Source organism: Macrobrachium nipponense, chromosome 8 (genome assembly GCF_015104395.2).
Source record: "Macrobrachium nipponense isolate FS-2020 chromosome 8, ASM1510439v2, whole genome shotgun sequence".
In the NCBI taxonomy this organism is placed as follows: Eukaryota; Metazoa; Arthropoda; class Malacostraca; order Decapoda; family Palaemonidae; genus Macrobrachium; species Macrobrachium nipponense.
In genome coordinates this window covers 50,717,395-50,744,436 of record NC_087203.1, presented here as the reverse complement: position 1 = coordinate 50,744,436, position 27,042 = coordinate 50,717,395, and the positions used below count along the sequence as shown (strand labels likewise).

At 44.8% G+C, this 27,042-nt stretch overlaps 1 protein-coding gene across 1 annotated transcript in view; it reads left to right on the top strand.

Annotated features, from left to right (window-relative positions):
* Positions 1-27,042, top strand: part of LOC135223095 (ectopic P granules protein 5 homolog) — a 759,396-nt gene that overhangs the window by 558,965 nt on the left and 173,389 nt on the right. The window contains 1 exon segment of the mRNA XM_064261599.1: positions 4,244-4,388. Coding sequence (XP_064117669.1) covers positions 4,244-4,388 — 145 coding nt within the window.

The window sequence follows — 27,042 nt, the reverse complement described above, 5'->3', positions numbered from 1 at the left end:
GGTGAATGGGCTCTTGAAAGCCTGAAGCTTGGTGTTTGTACAATCCCAATCTTCGAGGCATCTAACCCATTCCCTCTGGGCTTGATCCCGACTGTAAATGACAGTTTCCTTCGGGATCCTGTCTTCCCTCCTCAATGCCGTCTCCGTCAATCGAGCGTAGCCCATGAAAGGTGGTTGGAGATTGGCGGGGTGGAACTCGAAGTCCTCAATTCTTCGAGTTCCACAATCGGGAATGAAAATCATCCCATCCTTGAAGGGGGCAAAGACTGCGACCCTCCAAGGATTGCTCATGGTGAAGGGAGGGAGAGTATTGTAGTCCGGCATGGGTGTTACACTGGCACCTGCCTGAGGAAGAACTGCTGGGGGATTTTCCCTAAGGCCCGCCAGCAGGTTTTCCTGGTTAGTCAGTCGCTCCGATATGTTTTGGATCGACTGACCCGACTCCTCAAACGAGGTGGAGATGCGCGCCAGCATCTGTTCTGGCCTGTCGTTCATCATAGAACCGACTAGATTGCCCACCTGTTGCATCTCACCTGCGATGAATGCCTCGGTATCGAAGGGACTAGAGTCCCTGACCGATGCGGGAGTCTTAGGACGCGCTCCGGTGGACGTCGAAGGCTCTAGCTCAGAGGGAGCACGAGCCTTCTCCTTAGAGGACTTGCCTCTAGACCCTTTCGAGTGGGAAGTCGAAGAAGACTTCGATTTCTCTGCTCCGGGATGGTGAGCCAGAGTCTTATGAGATGACGAGGACAAGGTCTTCTTAGAAGACGTCCTCTCCAGGGTCTTCTGCTCCCGCTTCCCTTTCACTTTAGGGATAGCTGAAGCTGATGACGTCCTAGCCAGCATGTCCGACTCAGAAAAGCCTTGAAAGGAGGAAGAAGAAGGAATAGGGGACGAAGATCCAGAAACACCCAAGGGAAGCCCTTGAGCACCTAACAAACCTACCTCAACCAATAAATCGCTCTCTCCTACCGTCATCAGCTCTACATTTAAGTCCAGGGTTGCAACGTCCTCGGCGATCTATGGGGCCCCTTGTTTGCCAATGCCTGCGCCACCTGTTGTTGAATAGCAGCGATGCACAGAGCTGCCGCTGCTGGGTCGACGTAACCGGTCGACTTGCCGCCTGGGAAGAGGCAGACAGCCATACTCTTGTCCAGGATGTATGGCTGCCCCTTGGAGACGTTCTTCCCAAAGCCTCCTACCCAGGCCTTCAAGGTAGCCGACGCGGCGCCCTTCACAGCGGCAGCCTGAAATAAAGGGTCATTGTAATCCTTACAACGAAACCCCGAGGATATAAGATTAATACTTAAGACTAAGTCATACTTATATACATATCTTAACATATGCTTTTACAGCAGTATATACCAAGAACAGATACAAGTGTATTACACTGGTATATACTTACTCCGGCAGTAAACTGATCCACCAGATCATAACACATGGAGCAGGCCTGGTGATGCCAAACAATCAAATCGTTATGGCGGACAGCGCAGGGAGCATGGGTCCGGCAGACCTACCTCAACTAACAAGTTACCTTGTTCACCTACCGCCATAGGCTCTAAGTTTAGGGCCAGGGTAGCCACTTCTTCGATGATCTCCGGGTTGCCCTGGGCCGCCAGTGCCTGCGCCACCTGCTGCTGAATGGCGGCAATGCATGGAGCCGCCGCTGCCATGTCGACATATCCGGTAGACTTCCCGCCTGGGAAGAGGCAGACAGCCATACTCTTGTCCAGGATGTATGGCTGCCCTTTGGACGCGTTCTTCCCGAACCCGCCGACCCAGGCCTTCAGGGTAGCTGATGCGGCATCTTTCACGGCAGCAGCCTGAAAGAGAGGGTCATTGTAATCCTTACAACGAATCCTCAAAGTTATATGATTAAATATTTAAAACTAAACAATGTTTATATCTCTTACAGAATTGCTTGAATAACCAGTTATAAGCAAAGTACTCCGGTATACACTTACGCCGGAGGAAAACTGATCCACCAAGTCGTAGCAGATGGAGCAGGTTTCGTGATGCCATACCACCATGTCACCATGTGGGATTGCACAGAGGGCGTGAGTCCAGCAGACCTCATGGCCACAAGGGTCCTGAAATATGGCATTGCAGCCGGGTTCCTGGCAGTTGGTAGCCTGTAAGTGGACAGATACATGAGTATTGGCAGTTACTAATAGAACTAGCCCGTTAAGAGATATAATACTCCGCTGCATGCTGGAGTAAAAAGGTTTTTGGAATTAGCCCTCTCCTGTTCTCTGTTTGAGATAAGTCCGAAAGAGCTGGTATACTAATCAGATAGTTCCGGGGCACCGGAGTAAGGAGTTTCACCAAACTAGCTACCAGTCTATACACCTGGGTGAGGAGTACGAGGACGGCGGAGGAACATGAGAGGGTTAATCCGGATAAGAAATAATAATAAGGGTAGGTGGAGCTCAGCTCCGCCGTATAAAAATTCCGCAGGCAGGAGGAGAACCCGGATGGTGAGCGGGCACTCCGCCGGTCTGCCGGAATAGACAGACATAAAGATAATATAAATAATAAACAAACAATTATATATATATATATAGATGCATGTTGAAGAGCTACTCTCCGTCACCCCCCAAGGAACTGGCGGAGCCAGTTGAGTCCACCGCTGGTGCGGTGGGTAGCAGGGGTGACCGGGGTAGGAGAGAGCTGAGGAGGGACCCGAGGGAGGCCAAGTACGAGCAGGCGAGGTGGCCAACCCAACCTGAGCGCACAAGAGACCCCCTCCATGGAACCCAGGGAGAGAACGGTATGAAGAGCCATACTCAGAGATCCCCCCAGTGACTCCCGTATCCTCTCTGGGGGGAGAGGAAGAGGGGAGGAGGGCCCGGATGGTTGCCGTGGCAACCGTGAGCGAGCGAGACCTGCCTCCCTCCCCGCTGGGGGGAGGTAGGCAGGTAGGGGGACTGAGCTGGAGGCTCGTGGCAATCGTCTGGCCCACCGCGAACGTGGTAGGACCACGCGGACAGATACACCAGGCGAACTGAGATAGCCTAGGCTAGCCCAAACTGTCTCTTAACATGCAATATATAGAAAACACCTTATCAAAAGAAAGGAAGGGAATCAAAAGACAAAGGAAAAGAAACGTCCTAGAGAAGCTAGGCTACTCTACCTGGAAGGTAGGAAGCCCAACTACTCGGGAGCTGGCCTCTGCCAATACGTTGAAACGGAGGGCGACGGCCAGGGTGGTAGGACTAAAAAAGAGAGAGGGGCACACGACCCCACACGCCTAACAGACCTAGACAAAGGCACATGCATGCATGAACACTGAGCTAAGACATAAATGCATAAGATTCCCAAAATAAAATACAATAAAATATAAATACAAATAGCACATCTTACACCACACGTATAATTAATCGTAATTACTGCACAGATGTAGCTACCACTGTATAGAAGACCGAAGGAGCTAGTAATGAATCACACGAGGCGAGCCGGTATGGCGAGCCTGAAGCCATGTCGCAGGAGGCACCGTTATAATACCTAAAAAACGGCTGTAAAACGGGTCCTGACTGGCTAAAATTATGTGAAACACTTAGGCAGTACTTAACTTAGCTGCGGCGATGGCTTGGAGTTCCATAATGGTAAGTAAAATCCAAAGCGAAAGCACAAAACACGAGAGAGAAAAAAGCACGTGCGGGCAAGGTGTTGCTAACGGAAAGGATGGCCACTAGAGGCGCTGGTGTTGGCGTGGGGGAGCAAGTAGTAGTAGTTGCTGGCGCGGGCTGTGTACCAGCTCTCTCTAGCAGGGGGATTTTGGTGGAGGAGAGGTCTAAATGACAAGAGGTCCGTGGTAGTGGTTTCACTCGCCCCAGTACCATACCGACACCCTCTTTTTATTTAGGGTGAGCGAGTCAGGATACTCTAACATCCCCCTCTTTTAATTTTATCTGGTAATGTTAGCATTATTTACCTTAGAAATATGAACTGAAGGGATATTTCACAAAGCGACACGGGCTGAGCCCAGAAATACTAGAATTCTTTGAGGTTGGTTGGTCTGTCTTATGGAGCCCTTGTGGTGGGGAGGTGTAATTTTGAGAGGAACGCCTTTGAGGACAGAGGCTATGCTATCAAACAATATTTTCTTGAAGCAACTTTTAGGTACTTGGTAGTCATAGTACTGTGGTTGATCAATGTCAGTAGAAATAATGTGCAGTTACTCATTGCTAAAGAATTGACAATTAAGAACTCTGCTTCTCTAATTACAAATTTAAATAGAAATTTCTTTTTCAGGTTGTTGAGCAGTATTTACCAGAGTGCCATAGCTTTGTTGGGGGTGTCCTTGTCCAGGTTAATTGGGACAAGGATATTCAAGCATTGTTGCCGTCCCATGGTTCTTCAGAGCATCATTCATCAAGCTCTCCTGGGTATGGGATAAGGAATTTTATCTCAGTTGCATGCTTAGATCTTAGACTGTTTAACTTGTTCATTATGTCATTAAGGAAACAACCAATGTATGGGAAAGTCCATACTCGTAGGACTTCACTTCTAGGAACTTTTTGGAATGAATATAAAGTTTACATTCACATGAGAGTATGTACTGTATTATGTGCCTTGATTCACACAGTTTGGAATGAATATACAAATATGTTCTGTATTATGTACTTTAATTCATGTACTGTATTATGTGCTTTAATTCATGCAGCTTGGAATGAATCTATAAATTTTACATTCACATAAGAGTATGTGCACTATCTTGATTCATGCGGTTTGGAATGAACATACAGACTATGTTCACCTTAGAGTATGTACTACTGAGTCATTTTCCTTATGACATGTAGTTTGATACTCATTGTCAAAAGCTATTGAAAATTGCTGTGATGCACTACATACTGCATTTCCCAGCTTAGCAGACTCTCCAGGTTTGACTAGCAAAATTATAGAAAAAGTTATTGAAATATCTAATAATAATAATATAGTAACACCTCAATATAATGAGCCTAAAAGTAATGAACTTCTGTGCCTATCATCTGCATTATTTCAGTGATCCCTCGATTATATTATCAAGCTGCAAATTATCCAGATTCAGTATTATTCAAAAACAACCGAATCCCAGGGGCTAAGATATATATATCTATACTATATACAGTCAACCTTCATTCAGATGGACTAATAGTGTCTGTCTTAGCCGAATGTCCGGTTTAACCAGTGATACCTATATGTATACGTATAAATACCTATATGTATATGTATAAAAGGGATTTTGACGAAGGAAAAATCTATTTCTGGGTGATTGGCTCGTGTCGCCTATGAAGGATCTTAATATCATTCTTTCTAGGTAAAATTAACCTAAAAAGAAAATTTAACCTGAGAAAAACAAAATTAGAAAAAGGTCAGTAAAACTGACTCGCTCACTCTTAAAAAGAAGTGTCGGTATGATAATAGGGGCGAGTGGAACACTACCACGAGACAATCACCAATTAGAACTTCCAATCAGAATCCCCCCAAGAGAGAGCTGATACAACGGGCGATGCAGCCGCTACTACTACTACTAGAGGACGCCACGGACAGCAGCGCCCCTAGCGGACATCCTTAATCTAAAAACATCTAAAAACATCTGTCTGCAGGGGGGAACAAAACCATAAAGGGGGGGTTTCATTATAGGGCGACACGAGCCAATCACCCAGAAATAGATTTTTCCTTCGTCAAAATCCCTTTTCTGGCTCGAAAGCTCGTGTCGGCCTATGAAAGAGTACCAGAGAAACAGACAAGATGGGAAAAAGAGGACAATGAAAACAGTGTAAAATGATGGATATAATATAAGTAAATCAATTACAAGCATACAAACTAAGCACTTAAAAACTAACTTATACTAAACAGTAACACAATAGAACGTTAGTAATCTTAAAGTACTTAATGGTAATTACAGTAAATTACATTGATGCATGTAATATAAAGAAAAAGGGATTTACTTACATATTTACAAAATATACAAACTCATTGTGTCCTACCCTAGCATCAAAAAATAAGGGTAGGTTACACTGAAGTCCTCATTCAATACAAGTATGGCAAAATATATACAAACACATTGTTGTATACCCTAGCAAAAATAAAAAATAAGGGTAAGGTAAAAAAAACAGTGTCCGTACCCTACATAAAAAATAAGGGTAGGTACACTGAAGTACAAGGGTAGGGTACACTCAGTACAAGTGTGGATGTCCCTAGCAAAAAAATAAGGGACAATCCACTATATGATTCAACGGCTAAGGCTATGATATTCGAGTAGCTGGCGATAGGGTGAGGCACGTTGGATGATGTAGGTAGAAAGGAGACCTGGATCTATACTACAACTACTATACAGTATCAGGGGAAACAATGTTTCCCGCTGCTACTGCTGAAAACTTTAAAGATTCCAAGGACTTTAAATAATGCCGTTTAAAGACTGTCGGGGATTTCCATCCAGTATACTTTCTAAGATCCTCAAGTTCATATGTTGAAAATAATTAATTGAGGTGGCTACTCCCCTGATATCATGTGCTTTTGGGAATGACTCAGGGTTGGGCTTGTTTAATGAAGTAAAGGATTTGTTGCCTAATACCTTTTACTGACAAAGTCCCACCCTTTTTCTCTCATGAAGAGAGCACCTGAGGATCTTGAAGAAGTACGAGATAAAAGCTCTAAGAGTTGATACTGGGCAGAGAGAAGGATCCTGTGGAAGTGGGATAACCTTCCAAGGAGCCCACCTTGCAAGAGGATCTTCATTTTTGGCTAAAATGCTACGATCCGGAGCAAGTAGAACTTCTCCTGATGGGAGGAATTCCACATGACCCGCATCCCTGGATAGAGTCGACAGTTCTGAAATTCTAGCTCCTGAGGCTAGGCTTAATAAGAATAATGTCTTTCCTCAGGAGCATTATGAATGTACAAGATGAGTTGTCAGTATCTTGAAGCTAGTTTGAGGACATCATTTAAGAACCATGAAACTGTAGTAGGCCTCTGAGAAGGTCTAAGTCTAGCACAGGCTTTGGGGATAGATGTGAAATAAGATTCAGTCAGATCTATCTGAAAACCTACTTGAAAAGATTTTCTTCAAAGCTGATTTTATGAGTGGTAATAGTGCTAGCTGCTAAACCTTTTTCAAACAAGGATCTGAACAAGGATATAGCCAGATTAACTGTCATGGTTGTGGTGTTCGATTCTCTCAAAGAGATGCTAATTTTTTAACAGCTGAGTCATATTGTCTAATAGTTGACTCTCTCTTATCTGATTCTAGGAAGAGAATATTCTGTGGATCAATATCAGCAATCTTTATTAGCCGCAAACTTCATGAAGTCCATAAAGTTAGGGTCTGGAGAATCCTGAGGAAGCGAACACAGTCCTCATTTGTACTGATTGTGATAGCTTGGGATTGGGGATCCGTGAGGTCGGAGACCCAATTCCAGAAGAAGAGGATACCAGTTGCTCTTTGTTGCCAGTCCGGTGCAATCAGAGCTACTATCCCTTTGAAAGACCTTAGTTTGCTTAGGACTTTCAAGAGAAGATTCACTGGAGGAAAAACATAAAATCCTCCTCCACTGATTCCAGTCCAATGACAGGGCGTCCGTGGCATAAGCCAGAGGGTCCAGGTTGGGGGCCACATAGCAAGGGAGCTTGTGGTTCGCTTGTGAGGCGAAGAGATCCACTTGGAGACCTGGGATCTCAGGCTTACCACTGGAATGACCCGTCGTCTAGAGACCACTCTGATTCCAGAGGAACTGACCGGGACAGGGCGTCTGCTATCACATTCCTTACTCCTGCCAGGTGAGTGGCAGACAGATGCCATTTGTGTTTGTTTGCTAATGCAAAAATGGCTATCATGACATGATTCACATGCTTGGATTTGGACACCCTCTCTGTTGATGCAATGAACTACCACTGCACTGTCCAAAACTAGCCTTAGATGAGACTTCTTCGGGGGAAGCAGTCTTCAGAGTAAGAAATACTGCCATTGCTTCCAACACGTTTATGTGGAGCTGGCGAAATTGAACTGACCAAGTCCCCTGAACCTGTTTGAATTGAGAGTATCCCCCCACCCGGACAGGGAAGCATCCGTGTGAATGGTTAACACTGGAAGGGGATATTGAAGGGGTACTTCTTGGCTAAGTTCTTTACTTTTGACAAGGCCGTAGTTGATTGCGGAGGATCTGTGGAATTACTGACAACTTGTCTCGATATTTGGAGTTTGCTCTTGACCGCCAAATTCGATTTATCTTTTCAGCCTTGCCTTCAGAAGGATATCTGTTACCGAAGCAAACTGAAGGGATCCTAGGATTCTCTCCTGGTTTCTCCTTGACGTTTGTTTGCATTTTAGAAATTGCCTGACAGATTTTGCTATTTCTTCCGTTTGGCTACTGGAATTGACAGATTGTGGGAAGACAAATCCCATTGGATTCCTAGCCACTGAAAACGAGATTCCGGAGTAAGTCTGGATTTCGTTTTGTTTATCTGGAACCCCAGATGTTCCAGAAAGTGAACTACCTTTTTGGTGGCTTTGAGACATTACTCGACTGTTGGTGCTCAGATCAACCAATCGTCGAGGTATGCTGCTACCATGATTCCCTGAGCTCTCAATTGTTGTACAACCACTTCTGCTATTTTTAGTGAATACCCTGGGGGCTACATTCAGACCGAAGGGCATCACTTTGAATGAGAATGTTTGATTTCCTAGCCTGAATCCTAGAATGGGCGGAAGTGCCTGGCTATAGGGATATGATAGTATGCGTCTGTAAGATCGATGGAGCAGGTGACGGCTCCACGCGGAAGTAAGGTCCTTACTTGCGAGAGGGTAAGCATTTTGAACTTGTGCAACGAATGAAAGAGTTTAGCTTTGACATCTAAGATTACCCTTACTTTCTTTTTTGTTGAGCCTTTCTTTGGCACGCTGAATAAGCGACCTTGAAATTTTAGATGCTTGACTCTCGCAATAGCTCCTTTCTGAAGGAGTTCTTCCGCGTAATCTGTCAATTCCTCTGACGGTATCTGGTGAATGATTTGATTGGAGGAGGATCTTTGATCCAACTCCAGCCCAATCCTTTGGACACTATGCTCTGTGCCCAATTGCTGAAACCCCACCTGTGGCTGGAAGAGGAACAGCCTCCCTCCTACCTGGGGAGCCTCATTGTTGATGGGCGGGTTGGCCACCACGCCCTCCTCTGAACTGCCTGCTCCTTGTCGCCCTTCCTGCGCCACGCTGACGAAAGTAACCTCTCGCCCTACCTCTCGGCTGTTTGTAGCCTTGAGCCTCATATGAAGGGTTGAAGGCCGGCGAGATAGCGTAGGAGGTGGATGGCTGAGATTGAGGGGACAACAGGAGGATAGGCTGGTTCTGCTTCGAACTAGCAGGTTGTCCTTGTTGGGTAACCGGGACCGCCTGCACAAATTGCTGCTGTTGCTGGTGTTTCTGATACGGCTGGAACCTCTTACCAGCCTTCTTCGGTTTCTTACAGCAGTGGGAACGAACTTCTTTTGTTTCCTCTTCGAGGAAATACCCCACCTAGCTCTAAGGCTCTGGTTGAGCCTAGCAGCTTCGTGGTGTACTTCGTTGACAGTGGACTCTGGGAAGAGAATCGCTCCCCACATGCTAGAGGCCAAGAGTCTATTCGGCTCATGCCTAATAGTACATTCTTGTAGAACATGCTTTCGGCAGTTCCTCCTAGCCTGGAAGAAGTCAAAAGCGTCCGTTAGTACCGTCTGGAACTGAGATTTCGCCAAAATCTTGAACAGCGGTTCCGTAGCATAAGAGAGGGCAGCCATTTCCGTAATTATAAGGGAAGAATTGAGGGACTGCCAAACCTGGTTCGCGCATCAAACTCTGCCTGGATTAGGGAATCCGGCAGTCTTGGTAGCTTTCTCGCCGAACTGGTCCATGGCGCAGTCCGGTTTGAGCTTACCCAGCGTGAACGTAGCTGGCAAGTTCTCCCACAATTCTCCGAAAGCTGGGAAGAGCGGAGAAGTAGACTCCGCCTCCCTCAACTGTGGATGGGCTCATCCTTGAGGACTGCCTGAAGGGACTTTTCAACTAATTTCGTGGTGAACGGAAGAGAAACATCCTCTTCCGTCGCGAAAATAGTGAAGGGACTCTTGTAGGCCTGGAGTTTAGTATTCGTACAACTCCCAGTCCTCAAGGCAGTGAACCCATTCCCGCTGAGCATGATCTCTACTGTATAGTACCGACTCCCTAGATATCTTGTCTTCCCTAGTGAGAGCCGTTACGGTCAGCCTAGCATAACCGATGAAGGCTGCGTCAGACCTGGAGGGTAAAACTCGAAGTCCTCAATCCTTCGAGTCCCACACTCCGGGATAGAGATCATCCCATCCTTGAAAGGAGCGTAGCAGCTACTCTCCATGGGTTCTCATGGAGAAAGCTGGCAGAGATTCGTATGGCGGGAGTTGGAGAATCCCAGTGCTTGGCGCTGGGGAAGACTGGAAGAGGAACCTGAGATAGCCCAGCTACTCGGTCCTCATTTTTCTCTAACCCTGTTAGAGAGGTCTTGGATCGATTGGCCTGATTGAGACAGAGTGCTCGACAACTGTGCGAACATCTGCTCGAATCTCGTCCCCAGGGCGGAGACTTGCGAGCCAACCAGCTCGCCCACCTGTTGCATCACCACTGCTGAGAAAGCGAGGGATCAAAGGTGCTAGGCCCTGCTCCTCCTACCGGCGTAGCCGGAGTGGGAGCAGTGGAGGCGGGAGAAGGCACTGGCTCGGCTGAGCGCGAGCCTTCTCCTTAGAAGCCTTGCTTCTGGAGCTCTTCGAGTGAAGAGCTCGGCTTGTTCTTTCACCGCATCGGCGTAGGAAGTCGACGACTTCCTAGCCGAAGAAGACGAAGACGACTTCCTCGAAGTTGTCTTGGCCAGAGTCTTCGGTTCTCTCTGTCCTTCACCTTTGGGGGTACAGAGAGAGCGGGAGAGCGGGTAGGGACCTCAGATCCCACAAAGCCTTGGAATGGAAGCACTGGAAGAAGGGACAGGAGAAGATCCAGGAGCACCCAAGGAAAGACCTTGGGCGCCCGACAAACCTACCTCAACCAACAAATATCCACCCCTACCGCCATAGGCTCGATGTTAGGTCCAGGGCAGCGACGTCCGGGACCGACTCCTGGGGAGGCTACGACCCCAAAGGATTGCTGGAGGTCTTGCTGGATGGAGGCTATCAGAGGGGCAGCGGGACAAGGGGTCAACGTAACCGGGTCGACTGCCCGCGGGAAGATCTGGACGCCAGCTTCTTATCCAGAATGTAGGCTGGCCTTTGGCGGCGTTCTTCCCGAAGCCGCCCACCACGCTTTCAGGGTGGCGAGGGCGACCTTCCCTCACACCAGTAGCCTGAAAGAAAATCGAGATTAGCTTCCAGTGGCGGAACGGGGTTAACAAACTTATGACTAAGGGTTGTTAGTAAAATGATAAGGAAGGCCTATAACGGACTTACCCCATCTCCAGCCGACCCAACCAGGTCGTAGACAAATGGCGCAGGCTTCTGGGTGCCAGACGATCATCTCACTGTATGACGTGGCACAAGGGGCATGAGACCTGCACTCATCGTGTCCGCAGGGGTCGTACAACGTCGCGTTGCACGCTGGGGACCTGACAGTTGGTAGCCTGTAAGTGAAAGAGTCATGAGTACCAGGTAAAACACTTACAGTCTAACAGATGCTCCGCTGGTCCCGGAGCGATAAAGTTAGATTAAACCAGAACCCCGCCAAAATACGTGTGGTAACTAGGTTGGTTGTGCTTTAGGCTATAGCTCCGCTGATGGCGGGGGTGGGGACACAAAAGGAAACCAACCAGGAGTGGGGGTAAATGGAAACACGACGGAAAATGGCGGGGATGGTAGATAAAAATATAATATTACACAATTCATTGTAAGATTAGGGTATATCCTTAAAATAATAATAATACAAACCTCCCTCCACCCGTCTACTAGAAGAGTGCGCGGGTAAGAAGCAAGCTCCCTTCCGGTAGCGGGGGAGAGATGTAAGGATATAGTAGGCAAGCAACTGACCACTAGAGGTGCCCGCCCCGCCCGCTAGCGGAGCCAGTAATCTATAACCAAAGGTGCCCCGGCTGCGACGGAAGGCTCCTTTCGTATAGCGAGGGAGGTGGCTGAGCAACAGGGGAGGGGGGAAGAAGGTCTCGGTGTAACACGGCGGGAGTGAGAGAGGGGGGAGGGATGGCCTACTCCTCCCCGCCTCACCAACTACCCCGCACGGAGACCCGGTACCTCATGAGTGGTCGCCCTATACCCCCCGCTGGGAGGAACCCCTGGTCGCCTCAGAGAAGGAGTGAGAGAAGGCAACTGAGGTTGTCATGACAACCAAGGGGTCCCCCAGCTCCTCCTATACCAGAAGGGGAGGGCGGGGGTAGGGTAAGGTGCGATGGAACACGTGACCGCAAGTGGCCTAGGCCGCGAGCAACACAACCGTGAGAGGGCCACGTGAACCAGGCTGTACCAATACAAGGAACAAGCACCTAGGCTAGCCTAACACCCTAAATATAATAAAATTATACATCGAAAAGATGGAAAAGACACTTTTAGTAAAAGAGAAAGAAGCCCAGGAGGAGGCAGACTGTTTCAAGAAACAGAAGCCTACTCGGAGCCAGCGATAGCCGATGAAGAGCAAGAGCCGGGATGCTGGGCCGGAATAATCATAATAATAGCCCTAAATACCAAACTAAGAGAAATGGTAGAAGGGCTGAACTAACTAAAACTCGATGTAAAAAAACAATGAACGTAATATAGTAAGCCCATAAGTATAAGAAGTCCCAGTATGGAGGACCGGGAATTCTTACGAGGCAGCATGGCGCCGCCACGAGACAACCGGGGAACCGTATATGACCTATTAAGAGGAAAATACAAGTACCCGGAAGATAAAAATGAGTAAAATATTACTTATGAGTTACTTAACTTAGCCGTGGCAATAGCAGAGCGTTCCATGGTAGATTAAAGAGATAAATCCAGAAATAGCACAGCACAAGGGAAAATCGCGTCTTGACGCTAGCGCTAAAAATTAAGGATGTCCGCTAGGGGCGCTGCTGTCCGTGGCGTCCTCTAGTAGAGTAGTAGCGGCTGCATCGCCCGTTGGTATCAGCTCTCTCTTGGGGGGATTCTGATTGGAAGTTCTAATTGGTGATTGTCTCGTGGTAGTGTTCCACACTCGCCCCTATTATCATACCGACACTTCTTTTTAAGAGTGAGCGAGTCAGTTTTACTGACATTTTCTTAATTTGTTTTTCTCTGGTAATTTTTAGGTTAATTTTACCTAGAAAGAATGATATTAAGGATCCTTTCATAGGCCGACACGAGCTGAGCCCAGAAATACCTATAGATATACCGTAGTATTTCGTTATTTTTACAAAGAGCATGAATAATAAACCAATGTAGAAATGTTTGTACTAAACCTCATTGTAAAATATGAAAAATGAAGAATAAAACATGATAAAAATTATAGAGCTCATCTACATATGTAGATACCTAGGCCGTATTTGCAGACTCCTGTTTCATTGACTTCCATATTCATGTATTTCTCTCTGGAACATATTGCACCCCTATTATTCAAGGAAAATTTGCCTATTGACAGTATTTTTATATGAGAAATATCCACCAATTCTTGTATTTTTTTCATCATAAAATGCACTTTTTGTGATAAAACTATTTTAAAAACCAGGTATAAACATTTTAGTTTTTTTTTTCTTGAGTTTTAACTAACAAAATACATTGGCACTTTTAATGTTTTTATTAGGGTTTCAACTATTCAGGGATTCTAGCTTTTGGCAGGGGACCTGGTACACATCCCCCACGGATACAGGGGAAACTAATTGGGTAATCAAAGATCACTGCTGCAGCAAAAACATTTTTTTCCTTTTTCCATGTTTTTTATATTTTATTTATTCATTATAGTTTATTATTTATAATATATACTGTTAAATGAATGTGAGATTATTAAGATAATCAATAATAAAACAGTGGGACAATTAGGACCATATGTTCACAAACAAATTTTGTTTTCAACAAAAATATACATGATCCTAGTAATTGTAGTTCAATTTGTGAATTTTAACTAAGTACAACTATAAAATACATTTCATTATATCGATCTTGGAGAAAGTTGTTCTTTATTGTTATGAATAACTTCATCAACAGTTTGCAGCTGTATTTTATCATCGAAATGTCTATAAATAGAGAAGTATAAGGGTGTCATTGACTAACAGATTACCATGGCAACCAGCCAGGCAATCAGGTTATACCTGTAGTAATCATGTCTGTAAGTGCGTGCTTTGAATACAATTCATAGTTTTTAATAATGCAGATATTTTACTGATATTATAAAGAATAGAAGGATTTCCCTTCTTTGGAATTGTTGAAATATAAAAGATAAAAATGATGATAGAATTAAGCTGCAACAAGGAATTGGCAGTTTTCTCTCTCTCTCTCTCTCTCTCTCTCTCTCTCTCTCTCTCTCTCTCTCTCTCTCTCTCTCTCTCTCATGTCATTTGCTACGTAAACACAAGTATTGTTCAGGATTTCAGTTATTGTCGTTGCAAAGTTTACCTTTGTTATGTCATAACTTTCTTTCCTAAAAAACATATAAAGCATCGTGCTGTGGCTACCAGTCAGATACATATATACATAAATAGGTAGTCCCCAGTTATCGGCAATGGTTCCGTTCCTGGGGGATGTCAATAAGCGAAAACCGCCATTAACAGAAACATGGAGATTTATGGTATTCATGCACCTCTGTTAGGTATGTTATGGCGCCGATAACTGGAACTTGGCCTGTTATGGCACTTATGGTTCCTCTGTTAGGTATGTTAGGGCGCCCGGGACCAGGCAAATCTATTATCGTGTAAAAAATTCCCCTTCGGTTAAGCATATATGAAAATATATTAATTCCGAGGTAGAGCGAATTAGATATTAAAGGACATTGTAGCTCGATGTATGTATATTGAATCACGGTAATGTGAAATGACTTATATATATATATATATATATATATATATATATATATATATATATATATATATATATATATATATATATATATATACAAGGCAGTCCCCGGGTTACGACGGGGGTTCCGTTCTTAGAGGCGCGTCGTAAGCCGAAAATCGTCGTAAAGCCGGAACGACACTTGGAAATATGCCTTAAACTAAGAAAAAGTTAGAGACCTTACCTGTGTGACATGCAAGTATATTGCATGATGTGTAGTGTGGTTATTTCAATGGCAAGGATGGTTCTTGAAGGTATAATTCTTTATTAAACTCTTGTGACACTATAAAGCACAATGTACTACACTTAATCCTTAGGTTAGATTATACACTAAACATTATATTATGCACTGTACACTTCGTAGTAGTATTTGTTAGATCCTGGAGTACAACTAAAATCCCAGTCTGGTAGCTCTGGAAGGTAAAAGTATAAACACAATTAGTACAAAATACTACACAAAGTCCTGAATGCAATATGTAAATTATAGATATCAAGAGTAAAAGAGTTAATGTATGTTAATTAATTCTTACTTTTAGTTTATAATTCCTTACTTTGAGTTATATCAAGAGTAAAAAAGTTAATGTATGTGAATTAATTCCTTACTTTTAGTTTATTTGTCGTTCAAAACGTAACCCTGGATGCACAAAGTCTTATGTGGCCCCATAGCCTACATCATTCAGGGGGTTCTGGAATGTAACAAAAAATAATTAGTATGTCAGTTAAGTACTCTATGCATAGTAAGTTACATACAGTAATATGCAACCATACAGTGGTTTAATATCACATATATAACATGTATAAAACTTGTTAATGTATGTTAATTAATTCCTTACTTTTAGTTTAAATTTTGTCGTTCAACGTAAACCCTGGATGCACAAAGTCTTAGTTTGGCCCATAGCCTACATCATTCAGGGGGTTCTGGAATGTACAAAAGATAATTTTGTCAGTAAGTACTCTATGCATAGTAAGTTACATACAGTAATATGCACCATACAGTGGTTTAATATTGCATATTGTAAATGATTGGTCTACACCCCCTGTTCAGCAGGGAGTGTACAGTATGTATTTCTAATTCCATGAGGGACCTGATCACTTATCCCATGTGAGAGATCTTGGTCACTTTTTTTTTAGTATGTACGTATAAAAACTTACTTAATGTATGTTTACTACTATGTATAATTCCTTACTTTAGTACAGTAGTACATAGTTTACAGTTGTCGTGCTATGTTATGTAGTAACCCTGGACAAAGTTTTATGTGGCCCCATAGCCTGCATCATGGAGGGGGTCCTGGTTTTCTGGAATGTACCAAAAAGTATCAAAGTTAGTCATGTTATGTATGTTTAGTAAGTTACATACAGTAACCATACGTACAGTGGTTTTATAACATGTACATATGTACATAATCAAACTTGGTTGGAAATTCCTGTAAAAAAAAGTTTGTACGTATGTAATATGTACACTGTATGTAAAAACCTTACTGTTCATACTTTGTTACACTACATGTTTACATGTGATACGTATACTTTCCTGAAGGGTTTTTTCCATCCAAAAATGGTGCTTCTACTTGTAGTTATCCCTTGATGACACTTGTAGTAACAACCTGAGTTGTGTGAAAAATGTTGTTCTGGAAGGAAAAAGTAACAAAATTAGTGTACAAAATATACACTACAGAAAGTTGTGAATGCAATATGTTAATTACTGTAGATATATCAAGAGTACTAAAAGAGTTAATGTATGTTAATTAATTCCTTACTTTTAGTTTAAAGTTGTCTTTCAATGTAACCCTGGATGACAAAGTCTTATGTGGCCCCATAGCCTACATCATTCAGGGGGTTCTGGAATGTACAAAAATAATTTTGTCAGTAAGTACTCTATGCATAGTAAGTTTTACATACAGTAATATGCACCATACAGTGGTTTAATATCACATATAACATGTAGTATAAAACTTATTTAGAAATTCCTTACATAACTTACCAACTTTTAGTGAGTCTCAAAGCTGTTACCTAGGTTGTGGAGATGGAGGTGGAGTGTAGAGCATTCATGATAAGGATGCATTCCAAACCTAACTTCAGTGTGCTTTATCACAGATAACAGGCTAGGATGATGGGCAGTCTGGAATGAAGAATTAATATTAAAGGACAGTATGTAACCACTTAGGTGTACAAAATTTATTGTACGTATGCAAACATTAAACACAACTGAGAATTCCTTACCTTCAGCAAAATGAAGACATGTAGGCTATGTAGAGGTCTGGTTTATGTAAGTCACAGGTGCATGCCAGTCTGGAATGATAATGTAATCATATGATTATAGTATGTATGTTACATACATAACATGGTTATTACATATGTAATATTAAAACATTATAAAAAAAAATGTCCTTACCAAATTCTGTGGTTGGCTTGCTTACTGGGATGGCCATATGGTACATGAGAGTGGGTGGCTGGGCTATGGAGTGGGATGGGCAGGTGCTTGGGAGTCTGGAATGATAAAAAATATATAAAATGATAGTTACTACTACTGTAACTACTGCACATGTTATTACTGTTTGACATATGTAGTGTGTAATACGTATGTTCAATATAAAAAAATGAAGAATTCTTTTACTGAAGGAATGGGAGAGGTGATACTACTCGTATCAACTGATTTGGGCTCTGGAGAGGTGATACTCGTATCAACTGATGAGGGAACATCTAGATCTGGAAAGAATGATAGGGTACATAAAAGGGATTTTGACGAAGGAAAAATCTATTTCTGGGTGATTGGCTCGTGTCGCCCTATGAAAGGATCCTTAATATTATTCTTTCTAGTAAAATTAGCCTAAAATTACCAGAGCAAACAAAATTAAGAAAATGTCAGTAAAACTGACTCGCTCACTCTTAAAAAGAAGTGTCGGTATGATAAGGGGCGAGTGTGGAACACTACCACGAGCCAAACACCAATTAGAACTTCCTATCAGAATCCCCCAAGAGAGAGCTGATACCAACGGGCGATGCAGCCTCTACTACTACTACTAGAGACGCCACGGACAGCAGCGCTAGCCTACGACATCCTTAATTAAAACAGCTAAATACATCTTGTCCTGCAAGGGGGGGAAAACAAACCATAAAATGGTTTCATAGGGCGACACGAGCCAATCACCCAGAAATAGATTTTTCCTTCGTCAAAAATCCCTTTTCTGGGCTCAGCTCGTGTCGGCCTATGAAAGAGTACCAGAGAAACAGACAAGATGGAAAAGGGAACAATGAAAAACAGTTTTAAAATGATGATATAATATAAGTAAATCAATTACAGCATACAAATTAAGCACTTAAACTAACTTATTTTAACAGTAAAATAATAGATGTTAGTAATCTTTAAAGTACTTAAATGGTAATTAAAGTAAATTACAGAGATGCATGTAAAAAAAAAAAAGGAAAAATTGGGATTTACTTAATTAAAATACAAAAATTATAAATATACACCCATGTGTCCTACCCTAGCATAAAAATAAGGGTAGGTACACTGAAATCCATCATCAATATAATATTCCAAAATATATCAAACACATTGTTTTCTGAAGTTCATCATAAACACAAATGGTGAATATATCAAACATATTGTGTCCTACCCTAGCATAAAATAAGGGTAGGTACACTGAAGTACATTATCAGTACAATGTGGATGTCCCTAGCAAAAAAAATAAGGGACAATCACATATGATACACGGCTAAGGCTATGATGTTTGAGTAGCCTGACGATAGGGTGAGGCTGTTGGTTTTGATGTAGGTAGAAAGGAGACCTGGATCTATACTACACTACTAACAGTATCAGGGGAAACTATGTTTCCCGCTGCTACTGCTGAAAACTTTAAAGATTCCAAGGACTTTAAATAATGCCGTTTAAAGACTGTCGGGGATTTCCATCCAGTATACTTTCTAAGATCCTCAAAGTTCATATGTTGGAAATAATTAATTGAGGTGGCTACTCCCCTGATATCATGTGCTTTGGGAATGACTCAGGGTTGGCTTGTTTAATGAAGTAAAGGATTTGCTGTCTAATGTCCTTTAACTGATAAAGTACCACCTTTTTCTCTCATGAAGAGAGCACCTGAGATCTAGAAGAAGTACGAGATAGAAAGGCTCTAAGAGTTGATACTGGGCAGAGAGAGGATCCTGTGGAAGTGGGATAACCTTCCAAGGGCCCACCTTGCAAGAGGAGCTTCATTTTTGGCTAAAAAGCTACGATCCGGAGCAAGTAGAACTTCTCCTGATGGGAGGAATTCCACATGACCCGCATCCCTGGATAGAGCCGACAGTTCTGAATTCTAGCTCCTGAGGCTAGGCTTAATAAGAATAATGTCTTCTCAGGAGCATTATAAATGTACAAGATGAGTTGTCAGTATCTGAAGCTAGTTTGAGGACGTCATTTAAGAACCATGAAACTGTAGTAGGCCTCTGGGAAGGTCTAAGTCTAGCACAGGCTTTAGGGATAGATGTGAAATAAGATTCAGTCAAATCTATCTGAAAACCTACTTGAAAGATTTTCTTCAAAGCCGATTTATGAGTGGTAATCGTGCTAGCTGCTAAACCTTTTTCAATAAAGATCTGAAAAAGGATATAGACAAATTAACTGTCATGGTTGTAGTGTTCGAATTCTCTCAAGAAAGATGCTAATTTTTTAACAGCTGAGTCATATTGTCTAATGTTGACTCTCTCTTATCTGATTCTAGGAAGAGATATTCTGTGGATCAATGTCAGCATCTTTATTAGCCGCAAACTTCATGAAGTCCATAAAGTTAGGGTCTGGAGAGTTCCTGAGGAAGCGAACACAGTCCTCATTTGTACTGATTGTGATAGTTTGGGATTGGGGATCCGTTGAGGTCGGAGACCCAATTTCCAAGAGAAGAGGATACCAGTTGCTCTTGGGCCAGTCCGTGCAATCAGAGCTACTATCCCTTTGAAAGACCTTAGTTTGTCTAGGACTTTCAAGAGAAGATTCACTGGAGGAAAAACATAAATTCTCCTCCACTGATTCCAATCTAACGACAGGGCGTCCGTGGCATAAGCCAGAGGGTCCAGGTTGGGGGCCACATAGCAAGGGAGCTTGTGGTTCGCTTGTGAGGCGAAGAGATCCACTTGGAGACCTGGGACTCTCCGGCTTACCCACTGGAATGACCCGACGTCCAGAGACACTCTGATTCCAGAGGAACTGACCGGGACAGAGCGTCTGCTATCACATTTCTACTCCTGCCAGGTGAGTGGCAGACAGATGCCATTTTGTGTTTGTTTGCTAATGCAAAGATGGCTATCATGAACTGGTTCACATGTTTGGATTTGGACCCTCCTCTGTTGATGCAATGAACTACCACTGCACTGTCCAAAACTAGCCTTAGAGAGACTCTTCGGGGGAAGCAGTCTCTCAGAGTAAGAAATACTGCCATTGCTTCCAACACGTTTATGTGGAGCTGGCGAAATTGAACTGACCAAGTCCCTGAACCTGTTTTGAACTGAGAGTATCCCCCCCCACCCGGACAGGGATGCATCCGTGTGAATGGTTAGCACTGGGAGGGGATATTGAAGGGGTACTTTCTTGGCTAAGTTCTTTACTTTTGACCAAGGCCGTAGTTGGTTGCGGAGGATCTGTGGAATTACTGACAACTTGTCTCGATAATTTGGAGTTTGCTTTTGACCGCCAAATTCGATTTATATCTTTCAGCCTTGCTTTCAGAAGGTATCTGTTACCGAAGCAAACTGAAGAGACCCTAGGATTCTCTCCTGGTTTCTTCTTGACGTCTGTTTGCATTTGAGGAATTGCCTGACAGATTTTGCTATTTCCTTCCGTTTGGCCACTGAATTGATAGATTGTGGGAAGACAAATCCCATTGGATTCCTAGCCACTGAAACGAGATTCCGGAGTAAGTCTGGATTTCGTTTTGTTTATCTGGACCCCAGATGTTCCAGAAAGTGAACTACCTTTTTGGTAGCTTCGAGACATTCCACGACTGTTGGTGCCCAGATCAACCAATCGTCGAGGTATGCCGCTACATGATTCCCCTGAGCTCTCAATTGTTGTACAACCACTTCTGCTATCTTTGTGAATACCCTGGGGCTACATTCAGACCGAAGGGCATCACTTTGAATGAGAATATCTGATTTCCTAGCCTGAATCCTAGGAATGGGCGGAAGTGCCTGGCTATAGGGATATGATAGTATCGTCTGTAAGATCGATGGAGCATGTGACGGCTCCACGCGGAAGTAAGGTCCTTACTTGCGAGAGGGTAAGCATCTTGAACTTGTCGCAGCGAATGAAAGAGTTTTAGCTTTGACAAGTCTAAGATTACCCTTCTTTTTGTTTGAGCCTTTCTTTGGCACGCTGAATAAGCGCCCTTGAAATTTTAGAGTGTTTGACTCTCGCAGTAGCTCCTTTCTGGAAGGAGTTTCTTCCGCGTAATCTATCAATTCCTTTGACGGTACCTGATGAAATGATTGATTGGAGGAGGATCTTTGATCCAACTCCATCCTAATCCTTTGGACACTATGCTCTGTGCCCAATTGCTGCCCCCACCCCCACCTGGCGAAGAGGAACAGCCTCACCCTCCTACCTGGGGAGCCTCATTGCTGATGGGCGGGTTGGCCACCACGCCCTCCTCTGAACTGTCTACTCCTCGTGCCCCTTCCTGCGCCACGCTGACGAAAGTAACCTCTCGCCCTACCTCTCGGTTTGAGAGTAGCCTTGAGCCTCATAAGCAGGGTTGAAGGCCGGCGAGATAGCGTAGGAAGTGGATGGTTGAGATTGCTGGGGCACCAGGAGGAAAGGTTGGTTCTGCTTAGAGGTGGAAGGTTGTCCCTGTTGGGTAACTGGGACTGCCTGCACAAATTGCTGCTGTTGCTGGAGTTTTTTTTATATGGCTGGAACTCTTACCAGCCTTCTTTGTTTCTTGCAGCAGTGGGAACGGATTCCTGTTTCCTCTTTGAGGAAATACCCCACCTAGCTCTAAGGCTCTGGTTGAGTCTAGCAGCTTCGTGGTGGACCTCGTTCACTGCGGACTCTGGGAAGAGATCCGCTCCCCACATGCTTGCAGCCAGGAGTCTATTAGGCTCATGCCTGATTGTGCACTCTTGTAGGACATGCTTCCGGCAGTTCCTCCTAGCCTGGAGAAGTCAAAAGCGTCCGTTAGAACCGTCTGAAACTGAGATTTCGCCAGAATCTTGAACAGCGGTTCCGTAGCGTAGGAAAGAGCAGCCATTTCTGTAATGATGAGGGAATTGAGGGACCTGCCAAACCTAGTTCGCTGCATCGAACTCTGCCTGGATTAGGAATCCGGCAGCCTAGGTAATTTCTCACCGAACTGGTCCATGGCGCAGTCCGGTTTGAGTTTACCCAGCGTGAATGTGCTGGCAAGTTTTCCCACAATTCTCCGAAGGCGGGGAAGAGCGGAGAAGTAGACTCCGCCTCCCTCTGTGGAATGGGCTCATCCTTGAGGACTGCCTGAAGGGACTTCTCCAACCAATTTTCGTGGCGAACGGAAGAGAGACTCCTCTTCCGTCGCGAAAATAGTGAAGGGACTCTTGTAGGCCTGAGTTTAGTGTTAGTACACTCCCAGTCCTCAAGGCAGTGAACCCATTCCGCTGGGCGTGATCTCTACTATAAAGAACTGACTCCTTAGAGATTTTGTCTTCTCTCGTCAGAGCAGTTGGCGTCAGCCTAGCATACCCATGAAAGGCTGCGTCAGACCCGGAGGGTAGAACTCGAAGTCCTCAATCCTTCGAGTTCCACACTCCGAGATAGAAATCATTCCGTCTTGAATGGAGCGTAGGCAGCTACTCTCCATGGGTTCTCCATAGAGAAAAGCTGGCAAGGAGTCATAAGGTGGAAGTTGAAGAATCCCCGTGCTAGATGCAGGGGAGACTGGGGGAGGAGCCTGAGCTAGCCCAGCTACTCGGTCCTCATTCTCTCTCATTCTATTATAGAGATCCTGGATTGACTGTCCAGATTGAGACAGACTGTTTTGATAATTGCGCAAACATCTGCTCGAACCGCGTTCCCAGTGCGGAGATTTGGGAGCCTACTAGCACGCCCACCTGTTCCATCACCACCCCTGCTGAGAAGTAGAGGGATCGAAGGTGCTGTGCTTGCTACCCCTGCCGGCATAGCCGGAGTGGAAGCAGCGGAGGCGGGAGAAGGCAGTGACTCGGTGGGAGCGCGAGCCTTCTCCTTCGAAGCCTTGCTTCTGGAGCTCTTCGATTGGGAAGAGCCCGGCTTTGCCTTCACCGCATCGGCATAGGAAGTCGACGACTTCCTAGCCGAAGAAGACGAAGACGCTTCCTAGAAGTCGACTTAGATAAGGTCTTCGGTTCTCTCTTTCCCTTCTCCTTAGGAGGTACAGAGAGAGCGGGAGAGCGAATAGGATCTCGGATCCCGCAAGCCTTGGAAAGAAGCGGAAGAAGAGGGACAGGAGAAGATCCAGGAGCGCCCAAGGAAAGACCTTGGGCGCCCGACATACCTACCTCAACCAACAAATCCTCCCCACCTACCGCCATGGGCTCAAGGTTAAGGTCCAGGGCAGCGACGTCCGGGACCGACTCCTGGGAGGCTACGACCCCAAACGATTGCTGGAGGTCTTGCTGGATGGAGGCTATCAGTGGGGCAGCGGACAGGGGTCGACGTAACCCGTCGACTTGCCCGCGGGGAAGATCTGGACTGCCAGCTTCCTATCCAAAATGTAGGGCTGGCCCTTGCCCTGGCTTGCGGGTTCTTCCCAAAGCCGCCACCCACGCTTTCAGGTGGCGAGGGCGACTTCCCTCACACCGCTAGCCTGAAAGAAAGGTGAGATTAGCTGCCAATTGTGGAACGGGGTTAACAAACTTACGACTAGAAGTTGTTAGTAAAATCATAAGTAAGCCTATAATGGACTTACCACCCCATCTCCCAGCTGACCGACCAGGTCGTAGCATATGGCGCAGGCTTCAGGGTGCCAGACAATCGTCTCGTTGAACGACGTGGCAACAAGGGGCGTGAGATCTGCACTCATCATGTCCACAGGGGTCGTAAAGACGTCGCGTTACAGGCTGGACCTGGCAGTTGGTAGCCTGTAAGTGAAAAAGTACATGAGTACCAAGTAAACACTTACAGCCTAACATATGCTCCGCTGGTGCCGGAGCGATAAAGTTAGATAAAACCAGAGCCCCGCCAAAATACGTGTGGTAACTAGTTGGTATATAGGCTATGGCTCCGCCGATGGCGGAAGCACAAGAATCAACCAACTAGGAGTGGTGGTAATGGAAACCACGACGGAAAATGGCGGGGATGGTTGATAAAATAATAATAATAACACACAATTCATTGTAAAATATTGTATAATTAGGGTATATATCCTTAAAATAACAAAAATAAAACAACTTCTCTCCGCCCGTCTACTAGAAGAGTGCGTAGGTAAGGGGTAAGCTCCCTTCCGGTAGCGGGGGAGAGATATAAGGATATAGTAGGCAAGCAACCGACCACTCGTAGTGCCCCACCCTGCCCGCTAGCGGAGCCAGTAATCTATACCAAAGGTGCCCCGGCTGCGACGGAAGGCTCCTTTCGTATCGTAAGGGAGGTGGCTGAGCAAACTGGGGATGGGGGAGGAAGGTCTCGGCGAAACACGGCGGGAGCGAGAAAAGGGGGGAGGGATGGCCTACTCCTCCCCGCCTCACCAACTACTCCCGCATGGGACCCGGTACCTCATAGTGGTCGCCCTATACCCCCCGCTGTGGAGGACCCCTGGTCACCTCCGAAAGTGTGAGAGAAGGCGATGAGGTTTGTCATAACAACCGGGGAAGGGGTCCCCCAGCTCCTCCCTATATCAGAGAGGGAGGGAAGGGGCAGGGTAAGGTGCTATGGAACAACACTGACCGCAAGTGGCCTAGGCCGCGAGCAACACACCAACCGTGGTAGGGCCACGTGAACCAAGCTGTACCAATACATGGAACAAGCACCTATGCTAGCCTAACACCCTAAATAATTAAATAAATATACATCGAAAGGTGGAAGAGACACTTTTAGTAAAAGAGAAAGAAGCCCAGGAGGAGGCAGACTGTTCCAAGAAACAGGAGCCTACTCGGAGCCAGCGATAGCCGATGTAGAGCAAGAGGCCGGGATGCTGGGCCGGAAAATAATAATAGCCCTAAATACCAAGCTAAGAGAATGGTAGGAGGGCTGAACTAGCTAAAACTCGATGTAAAACAATGAATGTGATAAAGTAGCCCATAAGTATAAGAAGTCCCCAGTATGGAGGACCGGAATTCTTACGAGGCGGCATGGCCGCCACGAGACAACCGGGGAACCGTATATGACCTATTAAGAGGAAAATACTGGTACCCGGAAGATAAAACTATGGTAAAATGTTACTTATGATGTTACTTAACTTAGCCGTGGCAATTGCAGAGCGTTCCATCGTAGATAGTACGAATAAAATCCATAAAGCACGAGCACAAGAAAATGCGACTTGTCGCTAGCGCTAAAAATTAAGGATGTCCGCTAGGGCGCTGCTGTCCGTGGCGTCCTCTAGTAGTAGTAGTAGAGGCTGCATCGCCCGTTGGTATCAGCTCTCTCTTGGGGGATTCTGATAGGAAGTTCTAATTTGGTGTTTGGCTCGTGGTAGTGTTCCACACTCGCCCCTTTATCATACCGACACTTCTTTTTAAGAGTGAGCGAGTCAGTTTTACTGACATTTTCTTAATTTTTGTTTTTCTCTGGTAATTTTAGGCTAATTTTACCTAGAAAGAATGATATTAAGGATACTTTCATAGGCCGACACGAGCTGAGCCCAGAAATATATTATAAGGTGGATGTAATTGTAGCATATGTACACTTTTAATAAAATTTCTATTAGCAATTTATAAAACATTTTATACAAATTTGTTAGGATTCCTTACCTTGATGTATAGGGCGAGGCATCAAAACCATGGAAAGGCTCAGGGTCATCTGGGTCACTGTCACTATCAAAGGGGTCTGAAATGAAAAAAAAAAAAATAATAAGGTTATGCAACATCAAACACATTGTACCACTATGTAAGTTAGTGTACGTATGTATGTAGGGTGTAAACAATTTCCAACATGAAAATGAGAAAAATGAAATTGCTTACCTGATTGTACAGGTGGGCGGGCTGATACAGAGGGTCCAGGTACAGGGGGATCTGGAACTGTCACAGGTAGTACAGGGAGATCTGGAACTGTCACAGGTAGTACAGGGAGATCTGGAACTGTCACAGGTAGTACAGGGGGGATCTGGAACTGTCACCACTTCTGCAATAAAATTACAATGATGAAAATTAATGAAGTTACAATTTACTCTTACATTTAGTTGTTACATTAAAAAATTAACACATTTTAATATGTACACTATGTAAACACATAAATTAGTAAAACAGTTCAGAATTCCTTACCAGGACTAGGAGTGGGAGGTGGTGGTACTGGAGACTTGTGAAAGAAAGTGTCAAGCCTGGACTGCACACTTCTCTTCGTCTGCTTCTCCTTCAGGGTCTCCTTGTAGAAAGTCACCAAATCCATGATTCCTCTCTTGATTTTGTCAAACCTAGAAACGTTAGGGTCTTCTGCCTCAAAAGAAGCCAAGGCTCTCTCCAGATGAGTAAACCCTCTGACAAGCCTTTCACAGTTAATGACCTGGGTTTTGGCTCTGGTGCCGCCTCCTCTTCCTCAATCATTTGTTGTTCAAGTTCTAGTAAGTCCTCTGCAGGACAATTCCTCTCCATGGGAAGCCAGCAGCTCTGTTACATCATCAGGTTCAAGATCTAGTTTCAGCCTCTTGCTTAGCCCTACGTATCTTCCTCGTCACAGTCTCGACGTCTTCTGCTGGTCAAAGCCTTCAAAACTGTGCACAAACTGTGGACACAGTTTCCTCCAGGCCCCATTTAAAGTGGTCGTCTTCACCACCTCGTCCAAGCACTTGCAATGTTCTTCACTGCATCTGCAATGTTGTAGCCCTTCCAGAATTGCTTCAGTGTCAACTCCTTGTTAGCTTCTATGGCCCTCAAAGCAAAACGTATGGTCCTTCTAAGGTAGTAAGCCTTGAAATT